At 39.1% G+C, this 21,568-nt stretch overlaps 1 protein-coding gene across 6 annotated transcripts in view; it reads right to left on the bottom strand.

The window, feature by feature from the left end:
- LOC311289591 (protein NLRC3-like) overlaps window positions 1-21,568 on the bottom strand; it is a 101,184-nt gene that overhangs the window by 19,894 nt on the left and 59,722 nt on the right. For 4 of the 6 annotated variants that reach the window (XM_084407705.1, XM_084407706.1, XM_084407708.1 and 1 more), the window contains exon 10: window positions 17,509-17,555. In XM_084407705.1, the coding sequence (XP_084263831.1) occupies window positions 17,509-17,555 (47 nt within the window). Of the gene's footprint in view, window positions 1-1,451; window positions 2,807-13,009; window positions 14,251-17,508; window positions 17,556-21,568 lie in introns of those variants that run through there. The other 2 variants (XM_084407709.1, XM_084407710.1) reach the window with 2 other exon arrangements.

Genomic DNA, 21,568 nt, shown 5'->3' with positions numbered 1-21,568 from the left:
GACAACTGGAAGTTGAAGTACATGACTTTGACCAGCTGTGGTAATTAACACATTAATTTACACTTTTAGTTAATAAAATAAGTTATTAAGGAATTAATACATTATGACACATTTAATTAATAACAATTCATATATTACTTAATCTATGAATCATTTAGAATCTTTATTAGTTGCTGATGCAGTAATCATTAATTAATGGTTTAGTTCTTCATGAGTCATACATTAACACATGATTATCTGTGCATTAGTTAAGCATGAATTAATGCTTATTAGTGCACCCGTATTGTAAAGTGTTACCTTTGTTTTTAATAACAAACTTTATTCAATCATGATATAAAAGAATAAATATTACAACAATTTCAATTTGTAACACCACTGTAATTTGAACGTTCCTATTAGGCCTGTCGTGATAATTAAATAACCGTCTGATCGCGATTATTTGATCTAACCGCAATTGTTTCAGACAACCGCGATTATTGCGCTCTTTTATAGGCCTATGGCACAAGGGGGAGTCATGGACCAAAATAAATAGACAAGCACTAATTACGTTTTCCAGCAATATATTCAAAGTCATCTGAAGCCATTCCATAGCTTAATGTGAGGGACAGTAGTATATTTACATTGTTCAATTAAAGTTCACAAACTCGTCTGCAGCTGTCAATCATTCCGTTCAGCATTCAAACAGCGCGCGTCGTCCGGTTACGACAGGATACACGGTAAAACTTTCTCCAATGTGACATTGATGTTATAATGCTTGATCTGTAGATAAAGGGCTGTGGATTTGCATAAAATGACTTTATTTTGCTGGAGTTTTTTGCTGTTTCTAAATGACTCGCTCGCTACCATGTGCCTACACAGCACAAGGACTATGAATTGGCATCATACGCACAATAACTGGAGTTTAAAACTGTGAAGAAACAAATGATCAATAAACTGTTGGACTGATATACACTAGGCTTTGTGCCGTGAACTTTAAAATGCGCACTTGTGCAGCGCTGCACACTGTGACTCCATGTTGCATTAAGCACATCATTCTGCACCCGCGATGCGCATACACGCTTTGTTCCGCTCTGTTTTGAAGCGTATCATATTATCATGATTTGTGCACATTTGTTTTTATTAACATGTTTAGATTTTATTAAATTACTGTGCAGATGTTTTCAAAAATTACTTTTTACTGCTGATTTATACACTCACTAACTTTAATAAACAAATTTTCATAGCTATTGAATATATTTATTTAATATTTAAAGGTGTTAACTGTAATCTTACACTGCAAAATGATAACTTACAAAGGATTAAATTCATCACAATTATTTAATGAATGAAGCACAAAGCCCTAAAACTGACAATTAATCGGCATAACCGCAATTATTTTTTAGACAATTAATCGTCAGCCAAATTTCATAATCGTGACAGGCCTAGTTCCTATATCATCCATTGCTTTGTAATACTTAAACTCCACAACAATTCTTGACTTGATAAAAGAAGAATAGAATAGAAGAATAGAATCGGGCATTTATATAGCGCTTTCATATGTACTACTGTACACCCAAAGCGCTTTACAATCATATCAGGGGGATCTCTCCTCAACCACCACCAGTGTGCAGCATCCACTTGGATGATGCGACGGCAGCCACAGTACAACGGTGCCAGTGCGCTCACCACACACCGGATATAGGTGGAGAGAGGAGAGAGAGTGATAGAGCCAATTCAATGTAAGGGGATTATTAGGAGGCCATGATTGGTAAGGGCCAATGGTGGAATGTGGCCAGGACACCGGGGTTACACCCCTACTCTTTACGAGAAATGCCATGGGATTTTTAATGACCACAGAGAGTCAGGACCTCGGTTTAACGTCTCATCCGAAGGACGGAGCTTTAAATAAAGCTGTAATCTCCTGACCACCACTATTTTCTATTCTGTTCTTCCTTGTTTTATCAATTGCGAGCTTTGCCTGTCCAAACAGAAAATTAAGCAGCTGCCATTTAATCTTTTGCTTTTGATTGTATCCTGCCCCTACAATAAAAACATCTGGAGTAAACTTTTCCCCACATTTATCACATATCAAATGCAACAAATTAAAAAGCGTTTGAAGTCTTTTACACTCTTTTACACTTTTACAATAGTTTCTCTAGATCCACAAAACACACATTTATCATCAGTACTTGGATTGATGACTGAAACAAAAGCGTTGACAGCCACAGCCCCATGTAATATTCGCCAGTGTAAGTCACCAGATCGTTTGGTCAATGGTGGTTTGTACAGCACTCTCCACACAGGTTTCATGTCCTCTTTCAACCCAAGCTTATCCCTCCACACTGTATCAACCCTCCCATTTAGTGTTGCTTTATTAAAAACTTTTACAAAGCATTTATACATCACTTTCCCTCCAACTTCATTCAGATCTAAATCTTGCAGTCCGTTGAGATCCAACAAAGGACCTGACATTTCTTTTAAGTCTGGTGTAATCCCAAGTTTTGGAAATGGGTCTCTTATGTCCAGAGTCACTCTTCCATTCTTAAAATCTTTTATTAAAGTCAATTCCTCCTTTGTCAGTCTTGTTTTCCACATGTCCATTATGGTTAGCGTGTGGCACATTGACCTCTGACCCAACAGAGTAGCTACTGCATTTATATCACTCATCTCAGGTCCAGCCACGTTAACTATGTGCCTCAATGCCACAGTTTTAGAAGCACACAGTATCTGCGTAAGTCCCAGAACATTCTCACCCGTAATATCCATGCGAGCTCCTCTGATTAGAGGTTCTTCAAGTAACCAATACAAAGAATTGGTCTCCTCCAGTCTGCAAACATTTAAAAGTCCCCACACTTTGAAAAGTTCACAATAAAATCTAGGCACTCCAGCCAAACGTAGTTGCTTAGCATCCATTAGAAACAGCGCAGCATCCAGCCTAAGTCCGTCTACTGTGTGTAAAATCGTTTTTGCCATCTTCCTCCACACCAGCTCAACAGGGCCAGTCAGAAATTTCTGAATAAACTGCAGACGAAAAGTAGCATGTCTGCTCGGTAAGTGCACCAAGCCTTGTCCTCCCTCTTCTTTCGGAAGAAAGAGCACACTTTGGGGAACCCAGTGTAAACAATCCCAAAAAAATTTAACTAGGATTACCTGTAATCGGGACAGTAGTCCAACAGGTGGATCCACACAAGATAACCTATGCCACAATGTAGAGGCAACCAAGTTGTTCATTATTAAAACTCTTCCTCTAAATGACAATTGTGAGTGAATCCATTTCCATTTTTTTCAGTTTTCCTTCTATTTTTTCAATCACCCCTTCCCAGTTCTTTTGTTGGGTGTTTAAATCCCCAAGATGTACTCCTAGATATTTTAACCCTTCTTTCTTCCAACTCATCCCACCAGGTAGTTTTGGCATCCCATTTCCCAACAGCCAGTGCTTCACTCTTCTCCCAATTAATTTTTGCAGCTGAAATTACTCCAAAATCATTAACAACAGAAACCAGCTGATTAATGTCTTGTTGCCCATTTACCAAAACCATAACATCATCGGCATAAGCTGAAATTTGATGTTGTATATCATGATTCAATGTTAAACCTTTAATCCTATCTCTTAATTTATTCAGCATTGGTTCAATAGCTAAGGAGTAAAGCATACCAGATAGTGCACAACCTTGTCTGATTCCTCTACTAGCTTTAAACGGGGCACATTTAAACCACCATTGACCTTTAGTAAACTCTCAGTGTCCTGGGGCCTGTTTCAGAAAGGAGGTTCAGCCAACTCTGAGTTAACCCTCTGGGGACCAAGCTGTTTTTGGGGTCCTTGAGGTGTTCTGACATGCTCTGACATTTGTGCTTTTTTCAGTTATTTATAAACATGTTAATGGCAAAGGTGTAAATTCACTCTATATAGCACAAACAGGGCTACCATAATATGTGAGCAACGTGTATGTAGATGTTTGTATTTTTAAGAGAATAATGTTTATGCGTGGTTATTGGAAAAAATGTAAATGAAAGTTGCTGAATTAAGACCACAAAACACATATTAAATATGTGTCCACAAGACTTTTGACTTATGGATGTTGTCCCTTTGAGTTCTAGCTTCAAAATCATGTGAAAATAGTCTTGCTTTATCGTTCACAAAAAAAAATACATTGATTTAAATGGTGTAAAACAGGTTTTGCTTGGAAAGCCAATATGCGAGGGGGAGGAGTAGTTTACACCTTAGATTACAAGGTCCCACCCACTCTGCATAATGACTCTGCATAATTAGCCATTCATTCAGGTGTGACACTGACTGAGCCACAATGCAAGGACAAAAGATGTATTTAGAAGAAGACTTATATTGACCATTTAAGATTTCGCTTACATCTATCTTGTAAATATGTTTTGCTATTTTATTAAAAATGTTACAATTACAACAATAATTACAATTTCAACAATATTTCAAGTGTACTCTTTCTTTGTAAAAAAGAAAAAGAAAAGGATTATAGGCCTACATTTTATCATATGTATTCATTAGTTTGAATATAGCAAATATATATATATATATATATATATATATATATATATAAATAATATAGTTATATATATATAGTTATAAATATATGTAACGTTAGATATGAGCAGAAATTGCTAAACAAAAGCTTATTTGATGTGGCAGTATATTCTACAGTAGCCTAAAAACTGTACCCAAATCTAGTCAACAAGTGACTGACTGTAACGTTGTTTTTATGAAATATTAGGGCATATAAATGCTAATTTGCAGTTTAATACGTTGCTTATACAAATACATTTTATTTCAACATATTCCAGTCGATTTTTACTCATCTCAGTAGGCTATAGCAAAGCAGTTTATTCTTTCACACACAGACGCGCGATTCATATTTAGGCTAAACAGTCTTTACAAATATGTACCCTTCATTCATCTCACAGAAAGGCGAATCATATTATAGAAATGCGATTCATCTTTTTGCGGTTTACATAGGCCTACACGAACGTTATTCCACATCAACACTTGAGAAAAGAAAACAGCCTACCTCACTCCTCAGCGGGATCTGCTCCTCATATCAGGAGATATTGCTCCTCATATCAGCACTGTTCTGAGGAAACTTTTCTCCATAAGGTAGGCTAGGCTATATTATGCCTCACTCGATTGCGACGCGCTTTGTTTACAGCTGATGTGGGGGCGTTTCACAGACTGAAATGGTTCTCAGAATTTGCATTTGAATAGCACGCGCTCTCCGGGGAGTGGTCAAATTACTTTTGAATGGCTCGTAATGAGCTCGACTGGAGTCGCTCTCTTTTTATACAGTTTACAGAAGCTGAGAATATTAGTTTTTTATATAAATTACTTCATTTAAAAGATGCGATCTCAAGCTTTATGCCCGTGGGTCTGTTTGCCTGTTTGACTGAATTTTCGCGGAGTTATAGATCATTTTCGAACGCGTTTCAAATGGGAGTTTACTGACAGAGAGAAGGCAGAAATCGCATCATGTTAATTTTTCTTTATTTGTCAAAAAGCAAAAACATTTTATTTTTATTGTGAGTATACAGAAAAAAAATAGAAACTGAACAGGATCGATTGATGTATTACACGAAAATGAAAGATCAAAATTAACAGAGCATTTAGTGTTTATTTTCATTGCTAAAAAAAAAAAACGAGCAAAACGCGCGGGCGCGTTTTTGGTCCCCAGAGGGTTAAATTGTGGGGTGACGGAGGTTCTCTCCTTCCTACAAGAGCTGCTGGATAAGGGCAGGGCCCCCTCCACGCTCAAAGTCTATCTGGCGGCCATAGCAGCGTTTTTCTAAATCAACGCTCGGTCAGTCAATAGGAAGGAACGATTTAGTCATCCGCTTCCTCAGGGGAGCTAGAAGGCTGAATCCTCCCAGACCTCCCTCAGTCCCTATGTGGGACCTTTCTACAGTGTTGGAAGCCATGAAAGGTGACCCATTCGAGCCTATCCAAACGATTAACCTCAAACACTTGTCTTTCAAAACAGTGTTTTTACTGGCTCTCGCTTCAGTGAAGCGCATAGGTGACCTACACGCGCTCAGAGTTTAGGCCAAATGACTCAAGAGTCATACTCAAACCTAGCACGGTCTCTGACGAGGAAGGGGACGCAAGCTTTCTTTGCCCAGTTAGGGTGCTAAGAGCTTATGTGTCTCGCTCGTCTGTTTTCAGACAGACAGAGCAGCTGTTTGTTTCGTTCAGCGGACGTTCCAAGGGACTGGCTGTTTCGAAACAGAGCCTATCCAGATGGATAGTTGACGCCATAGCGCTGGCATACACTGCCAAGGGCTTACAGTGCCTGTTGGGTGTCAGAGTGCACTCCACGAGAGGTGTGGCCTCTTCGTGGGCTTGGTCTAGCGAGATTTCCTTGCAAGACATATGTATGGCGGCGGGCTGGGCCTCACGTCTACATTTTTAAGGTTTTATAACCTGAAGGTTCCCGCCTTACAGGCCAAGCTGTTGTCGGTATAGACGAATCAGTGCTGTCTGTTTCGCTGATTCAGTACACTGAGGTCGCTGAGCGCTGTGCGCCGCCGACTGTTTATGCTATGGGCAGTATTGCGTAAGACCCGCATTTTCCCGCATCAGTTCAGGCCAGTTCCGCCCTGTCTGTTGTGATGTCACGTTAAACGTTTGCGTCTATGGACGCTGCTGTACAGTATATGGATAGAGTGATTTCCCCTCCTCTTTCCAGGACTCTCTGTGAGTTCCCCTGGTGATTGTGCACTGTAAATCCTGGGCTTCGCCTTCAGGTTTATTGGTGTTAGATCCCAGCACGCACGGCATTTTGCATTGGGTCCCCTAGCGTAAGCTAGTACTTACGCATTACGAGAGACCTCTCGTAAGAGAACATACTCGGTTAATAACGTAACCTCGGTTCTCTCTAGAAGAGGGAATGAGTACTGCGTATCTTGCCGTGCATGCAACACGCCCGTTTCGGCGGGACGTGACGCAGAGGGCGCGAAGCACCCTCATTGGCCTGACGTCACTTCAGGCCTCGCTCGGTAGGCTGATGCAGTTGCCGCAGAGCAGCCAATGGGCGCGCCAGCTGTCTCGCCCATGACTGCATGCTGCCGCAACGCGTTTTGCAATAATACAAAATTATAAGGATAATTTTTTGGCTTCAATATTTCGTGGAAAAGAGGTTTTCCCCTAGCGTAAGCTACTTACGCAGTACTCGTTCCCTCTTCTAGAGAGATTTTGCTGTAATGTTTATTGTGTAATTGTCACGATAAGTTCATGTTATGCTGAGACAATGAATACTGTTAAAAGTATTTTAGTGTTATGTGAGAACTCATTTTAAAAAAGAGTATTAAAATATCATCTGATAACTTTGTTTAAAACAATTCACATTTCATATGGTAATTTAGTTAAAAAGATCATTTAGAATGCATTAAGAAGATATTTTTGACTGTGTCCTGAATCTGATGAGTGCATGAATATTTAAATGTATGTTTTCTTGTATACATTGTTCAAATCTCATTCAATACAGATGAGTGAAGGCGAGAGCTGCGTGTGCGTTTCTTTATCCTTCTCCCGTTACTTTTCCCTTTCTTTTAAGGGCGCAACATGGATGCCTACTAAATGATGTGCATCGTGTCATTTTGGTTGAGTTTATTTGGGCCCTTCCATAATCATATGGAGTCAGATACAGATGGTAGCCAACCAGAATGCGCCAGCCGCCACGGCAAAACTACCGCGGCAAAAATAAACCAGTCGCATTTCAAAGTCATTCGCGAAATGAACGCCAGGGGGTGCAAAAAGGGATATTGTGCAAAACAGCAGCAATTGCTGCATTTTTCCAATTGCCTTAAGTGGGGTTAATGTCAATTAACAGTAAGGATGAAATACTACAACTAATGTAAACAGAATAGAACGTTTTATAAGGCCAGAAAAATAGAATAACAAGATAAAAATAGAGACGATAACAATATAACCTGTATTTCATATTGTAGGCCTATAGATGTCGGTGGGCGACAAGCCTGTTCCCCGGGGAGCAGTGCGATAAAACACACACACACAAAAAAACTAAAAAACAAAACAAATTTAATACCAAAAATAACAAACAAAAGTAAATTATGTGCAATGAAGCTGATTATTTGTACTATTCTATTGAGGAATGAGACGAATGAAGAGCGCTTCTTGCTCGTGTGAGCGAACACACACTGGAGCGTTTGGCCATTTCGCAGCGAGTAAAGTCATGGCCGAGTGGTAGAACTTACGTTTCGATCATTTAGATGACACGGGTTCAAGTCCCAAACCAACTTGGACTACTGTAATTTTTATATTAGCTTATTACAGTTTTTCTCAATTACTAAAACACAATTTCTGAAACCTTGCACCATTTTCTGAAAACGTTAAACACAAAACCTCTGACTCCTCTTGCAAAATGAAACTTTCGCCTCAAAACAGTTTTACCTGTGTTCAAAATCAAACACTTAAACAAAGTGATCAACATGATATACACTATCAAGCAGTCAGTAAACAGTACACCAAAAAACAGAAAACTCGTTCAAAACATATACAGATGGTGGACAACCAGAATGCCTATTACCGCGAAATCACCGCGGCAAAAATAACCCAGCCGCATTTCAAAGTCGTTCCCAAAATGACCTCCAGGTGGCGCAAAGGGATATTGTGCAAAACAGCAGCAATTGCCGTATTTTAAAATGTAAGTGGGTTAAATATAAAACCCTAAGCCTAATAGGCATATTTTTCATATATATAAATAGGCCTATAAGGCTACAACAGAATAGAACCAAAGATAGAATCAATTTTAGAACTGAAAAAATAGAATCAAAAGTTAAAAATAGAGACGATATTAGGAGCAATGACGCTGAATATTTTTACTATTCTATTGAGGAATTAGATAAATGAAGAGCTCTCGTGAGCGATACAATTGCATAGTAATTTATAGTGATTTCAAAAGCAGTCCTTAACCCTCTGGGCTTCTTCATATAATAGTCACACTTAGCTTCCTCCCGCCCGAAAACGGGCGAAGCCTTAAAATCTTACTTTACTTTTTCCCAGGATAACCAATCAAATATATTTTTGTTCTATAATGTTTTCTGATTATTATTTAGAATTTTTAGAATTTTTTATGATAGTTTGCATTAATTATATAATTTTTATTAGCTATTTTTTCCATTAGAATTAATATATATATTTTTATTTTATTTATTTTATTTTATTTTTCAATAAATGCAACATTTCACATCAAATTAGAGTGCAGGCCTAAAAAAAAAAAAAATTCAAGTGAGAAGAGCGCCACCTAGTGGCTTCAAAATTTATAAATTTGTGTCATGTCCTATAACCGACTATAGGCGGCCTATAGCTTTTTTATTTATTTATTTGATTTATTCCCATTCGGAAAGAAAACAATTTATTACTAATCAACCACTGAATGGAACAACACAAATTATATATCATTTTAAAGCTTAGGATCTCAGCTTTTTAATGCATCTAATTACATTTATTAATTCCTAACGAGTGCTGAGTAATCCCTCTAAAACCAAGTGTACCGCCAGCAGGCGCCACCTAGCTGCGAAAATATTCATTACCATATTTTTCAAAAATCTTGCCTTGATTAACACAAAGTTGATGTCATTTGAAAGCTTAGAGTCTGAACTTTACAGTGAATGTATCCACTTTGAAAAACTCTTAAGTATTGCTGAGTTATTTGCTGATAAATAGAATTTCTTTTTTTTCATAATCTATAAAATAATGTACTGCAATGTGTCAAAAACATCATACAGCTCATGAAACATTCTCAGATAATTGAAAATGGCACTTCATTTTTTACAGCATATTATTACAATTAAAATGAGCCCAAAATTAACATAATCTATTGCTTTTATGACAAGATATTCTTCATGGAGAAAAAATTGCCCATGAGGGGGTGTCAAAGACTGTACAAAAAGGCTGTCTCTTTTCCAAATGCTGTAACTTTTGATTCCTTTGTCCAAAAATTATTATTTTTTTTATCCAGATGCAGCTAACATGTAGGGGGACTTCACTAAAAAAGAATTTTCCTCCTACCTTATTTCCTTCCTGAGTTATTCCATGACAAATAAGAAAGATATGCAAAATCATAATAAAAATTATATATATATATTGTCTTTTATCCGCCGTTTCTTGGCAGGACAATGTCCAAATGTAATGTAATTTATATTTTCAAAAAATTTAAAAAGAGTTCTTTCAAACGATACCTACCTTTTGACTCTCCTTGCTATAGTTTTGGAGTTATTATGATTATATAATTTTTATATAGTTTGGGGCAAAATTTGCTGTTTCAGTCTTACCAGTTCATTTCTCTCTGTGTGTGTGTGTGTGTGTTTGTGTGTGTAGGTGTGTGTGTGTGGGGGGGAGGGTGTCTTTTTTGCACTCTTGATGTTTTAGAGTGTCACCCCTTCATTGCTGAACACTTTTTTTCAGCACAGTGGCTGATCTGTAGCTTGTACCACCAAAAGTTTCTCTGAGTTTTCCTATTTTTTCGTATTTCCCATTAATTTCCTATGTCGCCCGTTTTCGGGCGGGAGGAAGCTAAGTGTGACTTTTTTTTTTACGACCCTTTAACATATCAGAATCATCTCCTTGATTTTTTTGTGTGTTCATATAGGTAATAAAAGAAAAGTCACCAAGTTTCAAAAAAATTAAACAATTCGAAACGTTCAGGTTTTCGCCCGTTTTCGGGCGAAGAAGCCCAGAGGGTTAAAAAAAAAAAAAATACATGGAGTAGTGTGGCATAATTTTTGAGAGATTACGCGGAACGTGTTTTAGTTAAGATCCTGGTTTCAATGCCCTTAATGTATAATAGGCTAGGCTACTGCTTAAAAAATGTCACAACGCGTTTTGAGATTGTTTTGAATTAAACATTGAAGTTTAAAATGTAGTGTTTTGGCACACCAGGCCGAGTGGCGTTACACATTGTTCAAAAATCAGGTTTTATTCTGGCATGTTGAATTGGCATTAGAATTTTGTTTTAGATTTATTAGATTTAGATTTTAGATTTCGTTAGATTTATTTTTCTCATAACAGCTAAAATAACTTAATATATGCCTTGTCTTAATATGACCTACTTAATATAGGCAATAGGCATATAATAGCCTATATAATAAATTAGCAAAACTTGGCCACTAAATATTTAATTTTCAATTATTTTAATTATCACAATTAAAGTTTTAATTTTATTAAATTGAACAAGCGCAACAATCAGCATTTAATCAAATATTCTAAAAGATGTATTATTAATAATAATGTTATTTCAACATAATATTTCGTTTTTTCGACATAATATGTGTGCGTGCAACAAGCAAGATGTGTATTTGTAAATCCGGTGATGCGTGCATTGATTTTTATCAATAAACAAGTGTTTTCTGACAGTGTCGACTGCAAAGATGAAGTTGACGATCGCCATATTTGTAGTGAACGCACCTAGAGAGAAATGCACATAAAGACATAATCAGAGAGTAGCCTTTTTCTTTTCGTTTTGAATTATTTCGTTTGAAGACATTTCAAGCTTTGTGTATTTGATGTATTTATCATGTCTGTGTGAGGCATACGCTGAGTTTCGTTAAGTTAGGAGGATGAGATGCGCTCCAGCTGACGTGCAATGCAAGTGACCGCGCGGGCGCCTCCATGAAATCCAGGCAATTGGTTGATGAAAAATTTATTAAAATTAAGATACAATTTATAGAAAACGAAATTCACTTTAAAGAAAGGTTTTCTACTAAACAAAACTTAATGAAGTGGTCAAAATCATGTCTGACCCACTCCATATCCATCTCTCTATATAATGCATCCTATCTTACTTGTGCTGTTCACTTTTCATATTCAACATAGATGGAAAAAAATAACATTATAATATTTTTAACAAATATGATACTAAATGAGATTATTTAATGGCTACAACAGTATAGTAGGCCTATAGACTCTATTTGTACAAATTGCTGCACATTAATTTAATTAAATGAAACCTTGTAACGAATTCACACTGTAGGGTAGACTGTGTACAGTTGAGACACCTTAAATAACTTGCGTTCGCAGCAAGCACAAGTTGTGATTTTTGCTGTGCACTTGCATATTAGTGTCAGCTGGGAAGGAAATATAGAGACCAGACCTCTTGGAACTTTAATTGAATACATAGCGTTGGTAAAGCATACTGAAATTACATCCCTACAAATTTATTAGGCCCTACTGAAAATAAATGTATCGAATTTAAGCAAAGTAGCCCAAATGTTAAGACTGTAAGCCCTTTGCTTTTTTACGTATAGTCTATAAAGGATTCTTATAGCCGACTTTGTGTTAATATAATTTGTAGAGAATTTTTTTTAACTCAAACATTAACACTGAAATAAATGAAACTAAATTATTGTAAATTTTTTGGCACACCACGACGAGTGGCGCTATGCATTGTTCTAAAGCCAGGTTTTATTCTGGCATGTTGAATTAGTGTTCGACAAACGCAGCGGCGCGTTCATTTGAATGAAGAGCGTTTGAGCGAACACACACTGGAACGTTAGGCCATGTCGCAACGAGTGAATCGTGGCCGAGTGTTTGAACTTACGTTACGATCATTTAGATGACACGGGTTCGAATCCCGAACTAACTTGTACTACTGATATTTGTATATTAGCCTATTAATGCATTTTATAGTCTATTGTTGATGCAGAGAGATTTGTCTAGTTCTAAAACATAGTTTTTTGCTTATAGCCTATTTACAAAATAAAATCACCATGCATTTCCATTTTACACAAAGGAACAAATATTATACAATGACTTTACTTCTGTAGCCTATAATAATTCCAATTGTAATTTCAAAAGCAGTTCTGTTAAAAAAAATTATATATATATATATATATATATATATGATGTTTAAACGACAAACAATAAAATCAGAACCAGTATTCTGTTGCGTTCATGGGGCTCGATGGTCTTTTACCATTGGGAGCCCCCAATGGCTCCTTAGAGGCAGCTAACCCTACCCTCAACCTTAAACCTACCCATCCCCTCACTGCCTGGAAGGCGCCGTTGGGGGCTTAAAACACTAAGTGCCGTTGGTTCCAGTGGCAGTAATGCATCCACGGCTTTTCAAAATGTCACAAAGCGTTTTGAGATTGTTTTGAATGAAATATTGAAGTTTATAATTAAGTGTTTTGGCACACCACGACGAGTGGCAAACTCTTTGTTTTGTTTTGCAAACTCAGCTAGCCTGTGGGGGGTTTGGAGAAGGCAATAGTTTTATCTGCTTTAAATGCTTTATCGTGGGGGTGCAGGACAGAGGTGTTAATGTTCCGTCTTTCATATGGAGAGTGTCGGAGCCAGCCTGATGAGCAGGCAAAAGCAAAATTCTTTTAAGGATTAATCTCAAAATCTCCAAAAGTCCATAGCCTATGTACAGTAGGCCCTATATCTTATTAAATTATAAATATTGTAGTTTTATTGATTGTATTTAAAGGTTTTCCACACACAATTTCAATTTAGCAGATACAGAGCTTTTTAATTCGCGACCCACCTCGTTTTATTGTAAGGTGAATTCAGCAAGGCATGCTTTATCTTTGAAGGAACAAAAGCTATTTGTTACAGTTTTTTCTTTCATGATTTGTGTGGATGACACACAGCGACATATACAGTATTATCAGCTGTAGGGGTTTTTTTTACGCTGAAATGCTTAATTTCGAGAAAGACGCCGCGCGCAGTGAGGGAGACCAAACTTACAAAAAAAATATCCAGCGCGAGAGAGGCAAAGAAAAACGCCTGTTCTTAACTTATGTTCTTAACTTTTTTCGTTTTGTACCGTTTTAATTTTTTAATTTAGCTGCAATTTCTTTGACAATAGAAATTTAAAATGATGCAAGAATAAGATTCTGTGTTTCTTATTTTGCATCACAAAGGGAATAAACTCTATCGATGCAACCCTGTTTAAATAAATAAACTGTCCCGACACTTTATTCATACCTTGAAATGTGCGATGGGTTTTCAAACTTAATTAATTTTCTTTTTCTTTTACATTTTCATTGTTTATTTTTTAATTGAAAGCAATACTGTATTGAAAGTATTTTTCTGATTTGTTCGATCTGTTTTGAAAAATGTCTTCCGTTGCTATGGCCGGGTATTACTGTCAGTCATCTCAATCTCGTGAATGATTCACACACAAAAAAAATAATTTAGCAGATTAAAGACGAGCTTCATCATCTTCATTTTCTGGTGCAATCGGCTGACAGTCTTCCTTCATCAGATGTGTCGTCTTTGCAGCGGCTCAACTGGAATGTAGCAAATTTATGTTGTAATGTACAATTGATAATTAAACAAGATGATTGACTTTAATAAACAGATGCATATTTAAGCATCAAGGAAAAACATAAACACTGTCGGCTATACTGAGATTCGATCTCAGATCGTTTGAAGCTTCGAGAAGCTATTGTTAATGCATTGACCACAGAGCTATCGTCTGAATAGAATAGTTGAATAGTTATAGCCTACCACTCGGCCAATTTGTTTTGTTTTATTTTGTTTGAAATGTATTTTTACATATTTTGCTTTCGTTAATGTTAACCAATTTTACATATTCAATCAGTCTCATTTTTGTTCAAATAATGAAAAAAGTTTTTTTTTTTTTTTTTACAAGATCTTGTGCCAGGTTTCTTTTTTTTTCAATTATTTTTTTTTTTTAAATAAACAGATAGGAAACTTACCTTTTAAAATGCTGCAGTTGCTGCTGTTTTGCCCTGTCACTTGCGCCACCCGGTATAGCCTAGTCATTTCGCGAACGACTTTGAAATTCGACTGGTTTATTTTTGCTGCGGCAGTAGTAATAGGCATTGTGGTTGATTATTTATTAAAGAATTCAATTGATAATCATAACAACATGTAAGCCTATTTAATTCTGAATATAACAAAGAATGCTTAAACCGACTAACATCGGTTAGTAACTGCAAGTCCTGAAAATGTTTTAATTTTACGGTAAATTATTTTAATTTATTTCACTGTTATGTTTCAGTTAATAAATCTACAAACACATTAAAATAACACGAAGTAAATGACAAGTAACCTATTGACATAGCCTTTCTAAATTATAGAAAAACTGGGCACACAATGTTAACGTGTGTCTACTTTGTTTAAATTTTATGAATTTGAATTCGTTTAACCACAATATTTATCTTAAATTTATCTGTGACCTCAGCTCAGATTACTGCCGCGGCAGATTACGTCATAAAGAGAATAAACTGACACTTTTCAAAGTCTGTGATTACAGTGCCACTCAGAGGTAAAAGGCAGCAAATACACATCCCAATTTTCCTCGCCCTCTTCCTCCTCCTCCTCCTCCTCTTCCTCGCCCTCCTCCCCCTCTTCCTCGCCCTCCTCCCCCTCCCCCTCTTCCTCGCCCTCCTCCCCCTCCCCCTCCCCCTCTTCCTCTTTTTTGCCCTCCTCCCCCTCTTCCTCTTTGCCCTCCTCCCCCTCTTCCTCTTTGCCCTCCTCCCCCTCTTCCTCTTTTTTGCCCTTCCTCTTTTTTGCCCTCCTCCCCCTCTTCCTCTTTTTTGCCCTCCTCCCCCTCTTCCTCTTCCTCTTTTTTGCCCTCCTCCCCCTCTTCCTCTTTTTTGCCCTCCTCCCCCTCTTCCTCTTTTTTGCCCTCCTCCCCCTCTTCCTCTTTTTTGCCCTCCTCCCCCTCTTCCTCTTTTTTGCCCTCCTCCCCCTCTTCCTCTTTTTTGCCCTCCTCCTCCTCCTCCTCCTCCTCCTCCTCCTCCTCCTCCTTTCTTGCCCTCCTCCTCCTCCTCCTCCTCCTCCTTTCTTGCCCTCCTCCTCCTCCTCCTCCTCCTCCTCTCCTCCTCCTCCTCCTCCTCTCTTGCCCTCCTCCTCCTCCTCCTCTCTTGCCCTCCTCCTCCTCCTCCTCCTCCTCCTCCTCCTCCTCTCTTGCCCTCCTCCTCCTCCTCCTCCTCCTCCTCCTCCTTTCTTGCCCTCCTCCTCCTCCTCCTCCTCCTCCTCCTCCTCCTCCTCCTCCTACTCCTCCTACTCCTTTCTTGCCCTCCTCCTCCTCCTCTTCCTCCTCCTCCTCCTCCTCCGCCTCCTCCTCCACCTCCTCCTCCACCTCCTCCACCTCCTCCTACTTTCTTGCCCTCCTCCTCCTCCTTCTCCTCCTTCTCCTCCTCCTCCTCCTCTCTTGCCCTCCTCCTCCTCCTCCTCCTCCTCCTCCTCCTCCTCCTCCTCCTCCTCCTCCTCCTCCTCCTTTCTTGCCCTCCTCCTCCTCCTCCTCCTCCTCCTTTCTTGCCCTCCTCCTCCTCCTCCTCCTCCTTTCTTGCCCTCCTCCTCCTCCTTTCTTGCCCTCCTCCTCCTCCTCCTCCTCCTCCTCCTCCTCCTCCTCCTCCTTTCTTGCCCTCCTCCTCCTCCTCCTCCTCCTTTCTTGCCCTCCTCCTCCTCCTCCTCCTCCTCTCTTGCCCTCCTCCTCCTCCTCCTCCTCCTCCTCCTCCTCCTCCTTTCTTGCCCTCCTCCTCCTCCTCCTCCTCCTCCTCCTCCTCCTCCTCCTTTCTTGCCCTCCTCCTCCTTTCTTGCCCTCCTCCTCCTTTCTTGCCCTCCTCCTCCTTTCTTGCCCTCCTCCTCCTCCTCCTCCTCCTCCTCCTCCTCCTCCTCCTCCTCCTCCTCCTCCTCCTCCTCCTCCTCCTCCTCCTCCTCCTCCTCCTTTCTTGCCCTCCTCCTCCTCCTCCTCCTTTCTTGCCCTCCTCCTCCTCCTTTCTTGCCCTCCTCCTCCTCCTTTCTTGCCCTCCTCCTCCTCCTCCTCCTTTCTTGCCCTCCTCCTCCTCCTCCTTTCTTGCCCTCCTCCTCCTCCTCCTCCTCCTCCTCCTCCTCTCTTGCCCTCCTCCTCCTCCTCCTCCTCCTCCTCTCTTGCCCTCCTCCTCCTCCTCCTCTCTTGCCCTCCTCCTCCTCCTCCTCCTCCTTTCTTGCCCTCCTCCTCCTCCTCCTCCTCCTCCTCCTCCTTGCCCTCCTCCTCCTTGCCCTCCTCCTTTCTTGCACTCCTCCCCCTCTTCCTCTTTCTTGCCCTCCTCCTTTCTTGCCCTCCTCCCCCTCTTCCTCTTTCTTGCCCTCCTCCTCCCCCTCCACCATAAGGCCACTGTAATTTTAATTTTAATGCACAGTTAAGTTACTGCTGCTGCTAAGTAACGATTGTGGTATTTTACAGTTTCGTGTTATTTAACAACATACTAGTGTATATGTCGAGCCTGGTAATCACGGGAGAGTACCTAGACACGTAATTGCACATTTAAATGCTGACAACTAACGTTAAACACTATGTAAACGCGTTAACTGTCTGTAACTAGCGATCCTATCTCGTAAACAACAACATCATAACAGTAGTCTTGATAATCGATAACCTTCACAGTCATGAATATAACTGGATATGTACAACTTAAATCCTTTTTCACACAGTTTTCACATTTTCAAATGTGTGTGTGTGTGTGTTTGTGTGTGTGAGAGAGAGAGAGAGAGAGAGAGAGAGAGAGAGTGTGTGTGTGTGTGTGTAGACGTACATTTGTGTAGTCCTGCTGTAATCCTGATCTCTCCTCCATGATCCACACTACAAAACACACACAGTTAATCAGTAAACACACAACCAGACACACACTCACACACACTAACCGATACACTCCACACACACACTCACTCACACACAAACACACTCACACAATCTCTCTCTCAATTAAATTAAATTCTATTCAGAAAACTTTACTGGCATGACAATTACATTTTGTATTGCGAAAGCATTAAAACAACATGTACATCTATGTACAGTAAAATAATAATAATAATAAAACTAAATAAAAAAGATATTATATATATACATGGGTAGATAAAGCAAAAAATATAATAATAACATAAATCAATAATAAAATAAATCAACAATATTAATAATAAATAAAGTATAATAGAGAACTTAGAAATTTAACATTATATACATGTGTGTGTGTGTGTGTGTGTGTGTGTGTCTGATGGGCTGTGTGTTTTTGAGCTGTGAGTGAGTGTGTTTATTAGATGTTTGCTTGTTTCTGGTCATCATATTAATATTCATGTTTGCTGTCTGTCAAATTCCTTGTCGCAGGAGTTTCTTAGTCTTATAGATGCTTTTGATCTATCGCAGAGGATCAACGACTCTACTCATATTCAGGGCCACACACTGGATCTCGTACTATCTTACGGGCTCGATGCCACTGATATTGTGTTCTCAGATGTTCTGCTCTCTGATCATAAGCCTATTTTATTCTCCAGGGCCCAGAAAACACCTCAGACCCCAGAGGGTTAAAGAACAGCGACGTTACTACCTCATTACTGAGAAATATCCTGTAGCTAACGAAGTGAACACGGCGGCACTAACAGAGCTGTTGGAAGAGCATAGTGCGGCCTTGGCAGTCAAGTTCAAGGCTGCAATTTCAACATTAGAAGTATAACTTGACTGTGTACCATCCATGCGGAGTCGCTAGATGAGCATGTTGAACGTCTAGAAACCTCCCTCGCAGCCTTAATGGAGAGCAACACAAAGCTTAAAGCCAAGACTGCGGATCTAGAGAGCCGGAGCAGACGGAACAATGTCAGGATCACCGGCACGCCCGAGTTGATCGATGGCAGAAATATCTGACCAAATTTCGAATCCAGACCTCCAGTATTCTCTGACACCTTCACCCACAATTTATAAAAAACGTCTCAAATTTAATTCAGAGTATAACTTACTTCTAACTCACAAAGTTGAAAAGCAATTGTTGAGTGTTAGGCAGCATTTTTTTTTGGGTGAAAAAGCTGGCAAATCATTTCGATCTCGAACTGTCCGTGCTTCTAGACTGTCACCGTTAGAAGATTTAATTTTACATTTACATTTAGTCATTTAGCAGACGCTTTTGTCCAAAGCGACTTACAAATTAGAACTAAATTAAGCAAGTCATCGTGAAGAGGCAAAAAACAATGCAAGAAGTGCTCAAAATACGAAGTTCAGTCATTGTTCAGAGTAGCATAAGCGAGGACATAAAGTTTTTTAGGTTAAATGCTCACGGAAGAGAAGGGTTTTCAGTTGTCTTTTGAATGTTGCCAGGGGATCATTTTAGGGATCATAGTTTCCGACCCAGAGGAAATAAATTAGGATTTGGGCAGGCCTCTGTCTACCACAGAAATATAAGAGGCAATTGATTTCAATTCAATTCAATGGCAAATCTCCTGGCCCTGATGCCTTTACCATCGTATTTTATAGACTTTCTCCTCTGTTTTAGCCCCAATTCTACAAAGAGTATATAATGAGGCCTTTCTTTCAGGCCGGCTCCTAACAACCATGTCTGAGGCATCCATTTCATTGTTGCTTAAGAAAGATAAAGATCCACTGCTTTGCAGTAGCTATAGGCCAATTTCATTGTTAAATGTGGAATTCTATCTAAGGTTCTTGCCCTTCGCCTTCAGCAAGCGTTGCCTGCTGTTGTTTCCCCTGACCAGACGGGGTTTCATGACTGGGAAACACTCATTTTATAATACCAGAAGACTTTTTAAAGGGGTCATATAATGGTACATGCACTTTTACAAGTTGATTGCACTGAAATGTCTGTTGGCAGTGCCTGTACACAACCATCCTATCATGATAAAAATCCATCCAGTGGTTTTGTTTTAATCTCCTTATATGTTTGACCATCTCTGAAATCAAGCCGTTCGATATTGTGACGTCATAAGATCGTACGCCCCTCCCGCTATTGTGATTGACAGCCGTGTTTCAACACAAGACCCGCCCTGAGCAAGCTGTGACAGCCGTCGTCATAGTAGTCCGCCATTGTTGATATGCTGGAGTAGAATGGCGTCTAAGCGATTGTGGTGTTCTGTTCTTAGATGTAATAAGGAACACAGCAGTCATTTGGATGTTCCTAAATCCGAGCCGTTGAAGAAGCAGTTGCTGAGTTTTGTTTTTGAAGCGATATGCCCAAAGGATTGACGCAGGGATTCCCTCACGGGGATTCCCCACGATCGTCTGTGCTTTCATGTTTGCGCGAATCATTTCACACCAGACAGCTTCACAAACGAGAAAAAACGGATCGGTACCAACGTGTTCCTGCTGAACCTCCAGAAGATGTGAGTGTAATGTTTTATTAACCTTTATATTAGTATTTATATTAATCTTTGCGAAATTTGCAAACCTTGCTGCAGGCTTCACGATGAATGCGTCTAAGGTTTACACTCAGGGTACATTACGGCATGTTTTCTATGTACGACGTTCTCAATATAATTCATAATCCCACGTTTATAACGAATAACACGTGGTTATTGTGTTAGATACGGTCAGAGAATGTCTAATACGGTGTACCCACAGAACAGAGGGGCGGGGTGAGCAAAGCTCATTATCATTTAAAGACAAATGCACTGAAACGGCGTACTGAAAACAGAGCTGTTTTTGACCAGGTAAAATTAGTGTTTTCTTACAATACTAATGAGAATTTTTAATTAAAGTATATTACAAACTTTTAATTTAGACCCTAAAGAATCATATTAGCTTGTACAGAAATGGCATTATATGACCCCTTTAATACCATCATTGATGCTGAGAAGGCATTCGACAGGGTTAGAGTGGGAGTATTTATTTATTTATTTTAAATAAATTTGGTTTCAGCTCCAATTTTTTTATCATGGATTTGATTACTATACTCCTCCCCTGTAGCATCTGTGCAAACCAATGCAACACTTTCTAAAGCCTTTCCCCTTCATCAAGGCACACGCAAAGGTTTTCCCCTTTCGCCTCTATTATTTGCTTTGGCTATTTGGCCTTTTGGTTGTGAAGTGAGGAAAAGTTTGAGGGCATTACCTGGTTATACCTCTTATAAACAGTCCCTTTATGCAGACGACCTTCTTTTATATATAGCTAACCCAATTTCATCGTTACCACCAATCCTCGAGATTTTTGTATCATTTGGCAAACTCTGGTCACAAATTATATCTTCAAAAGAGCTAATTGTTCCCTGTCAATTTAGCAGCTGAGACACTTTCCCAACATACTTTCCCTTTACCAACATACTTTTAAAGTGGTCTCAAGAAGGATTAAGATATCTAGGCGTATTCATCACTAAGATCACAAAGATATCTCTAGAAAATATTTTAATTCTTTAATTGGTGTTTATAAGGCGGGTATAGATAAGTGGTCCTCTCTTCCTATCTCGTTAATTGGCCGTATTAACTTGGTTAAAAGGACAATTTTATGCACATTTTTATATCTCTTCCAGCTTTTCCTCCTGATTCTAAAATTCTACCCATTTCTGTCTGAGCTAAGAGAAAGAATGGTGTCCACACTTGGGTTAATCTCTGAGATTCATTAAATCCTTTGTGCGTTTTTATGAGAGAGTGGGAGAAAGCAAAAATGAAAAGTTATTTTGTAGGAAAATCATGGAAATGGTTTGTGATTAATATCCTGTTGTTTGTTATATTTTCTTTGTCTTTGTGGGTTTTGGTTCTTTTGCTGTTGTAGGCTGTCAGAACCTCTGAAATAACTGAAATCATTTTGCAAAGTTATATGGACTGTAATGCAGGCAAGACCTGCCTAGAAATGGGAGCTCTAGTGCAAGTTCTACCACGAAG

The sequence above is a fragment of the Rutilus rutilus genome (genome assembly GCF_951802725.1).
Source record: "Rutilus rutilus genome assembly, chromosome: 4".
In the NCBI taxonomy this organism is placed as follows: Eukaryota; Metazoa; Chordata; class Actinopteri; order Cypriniformes; family Leuciscidae; genus Rutilus; species Rutilus rutilus.
Note: the sequence above shows the minus strand (reverse complement) of the source record. Positions and strands in the feature narration are given on the sequence as shown.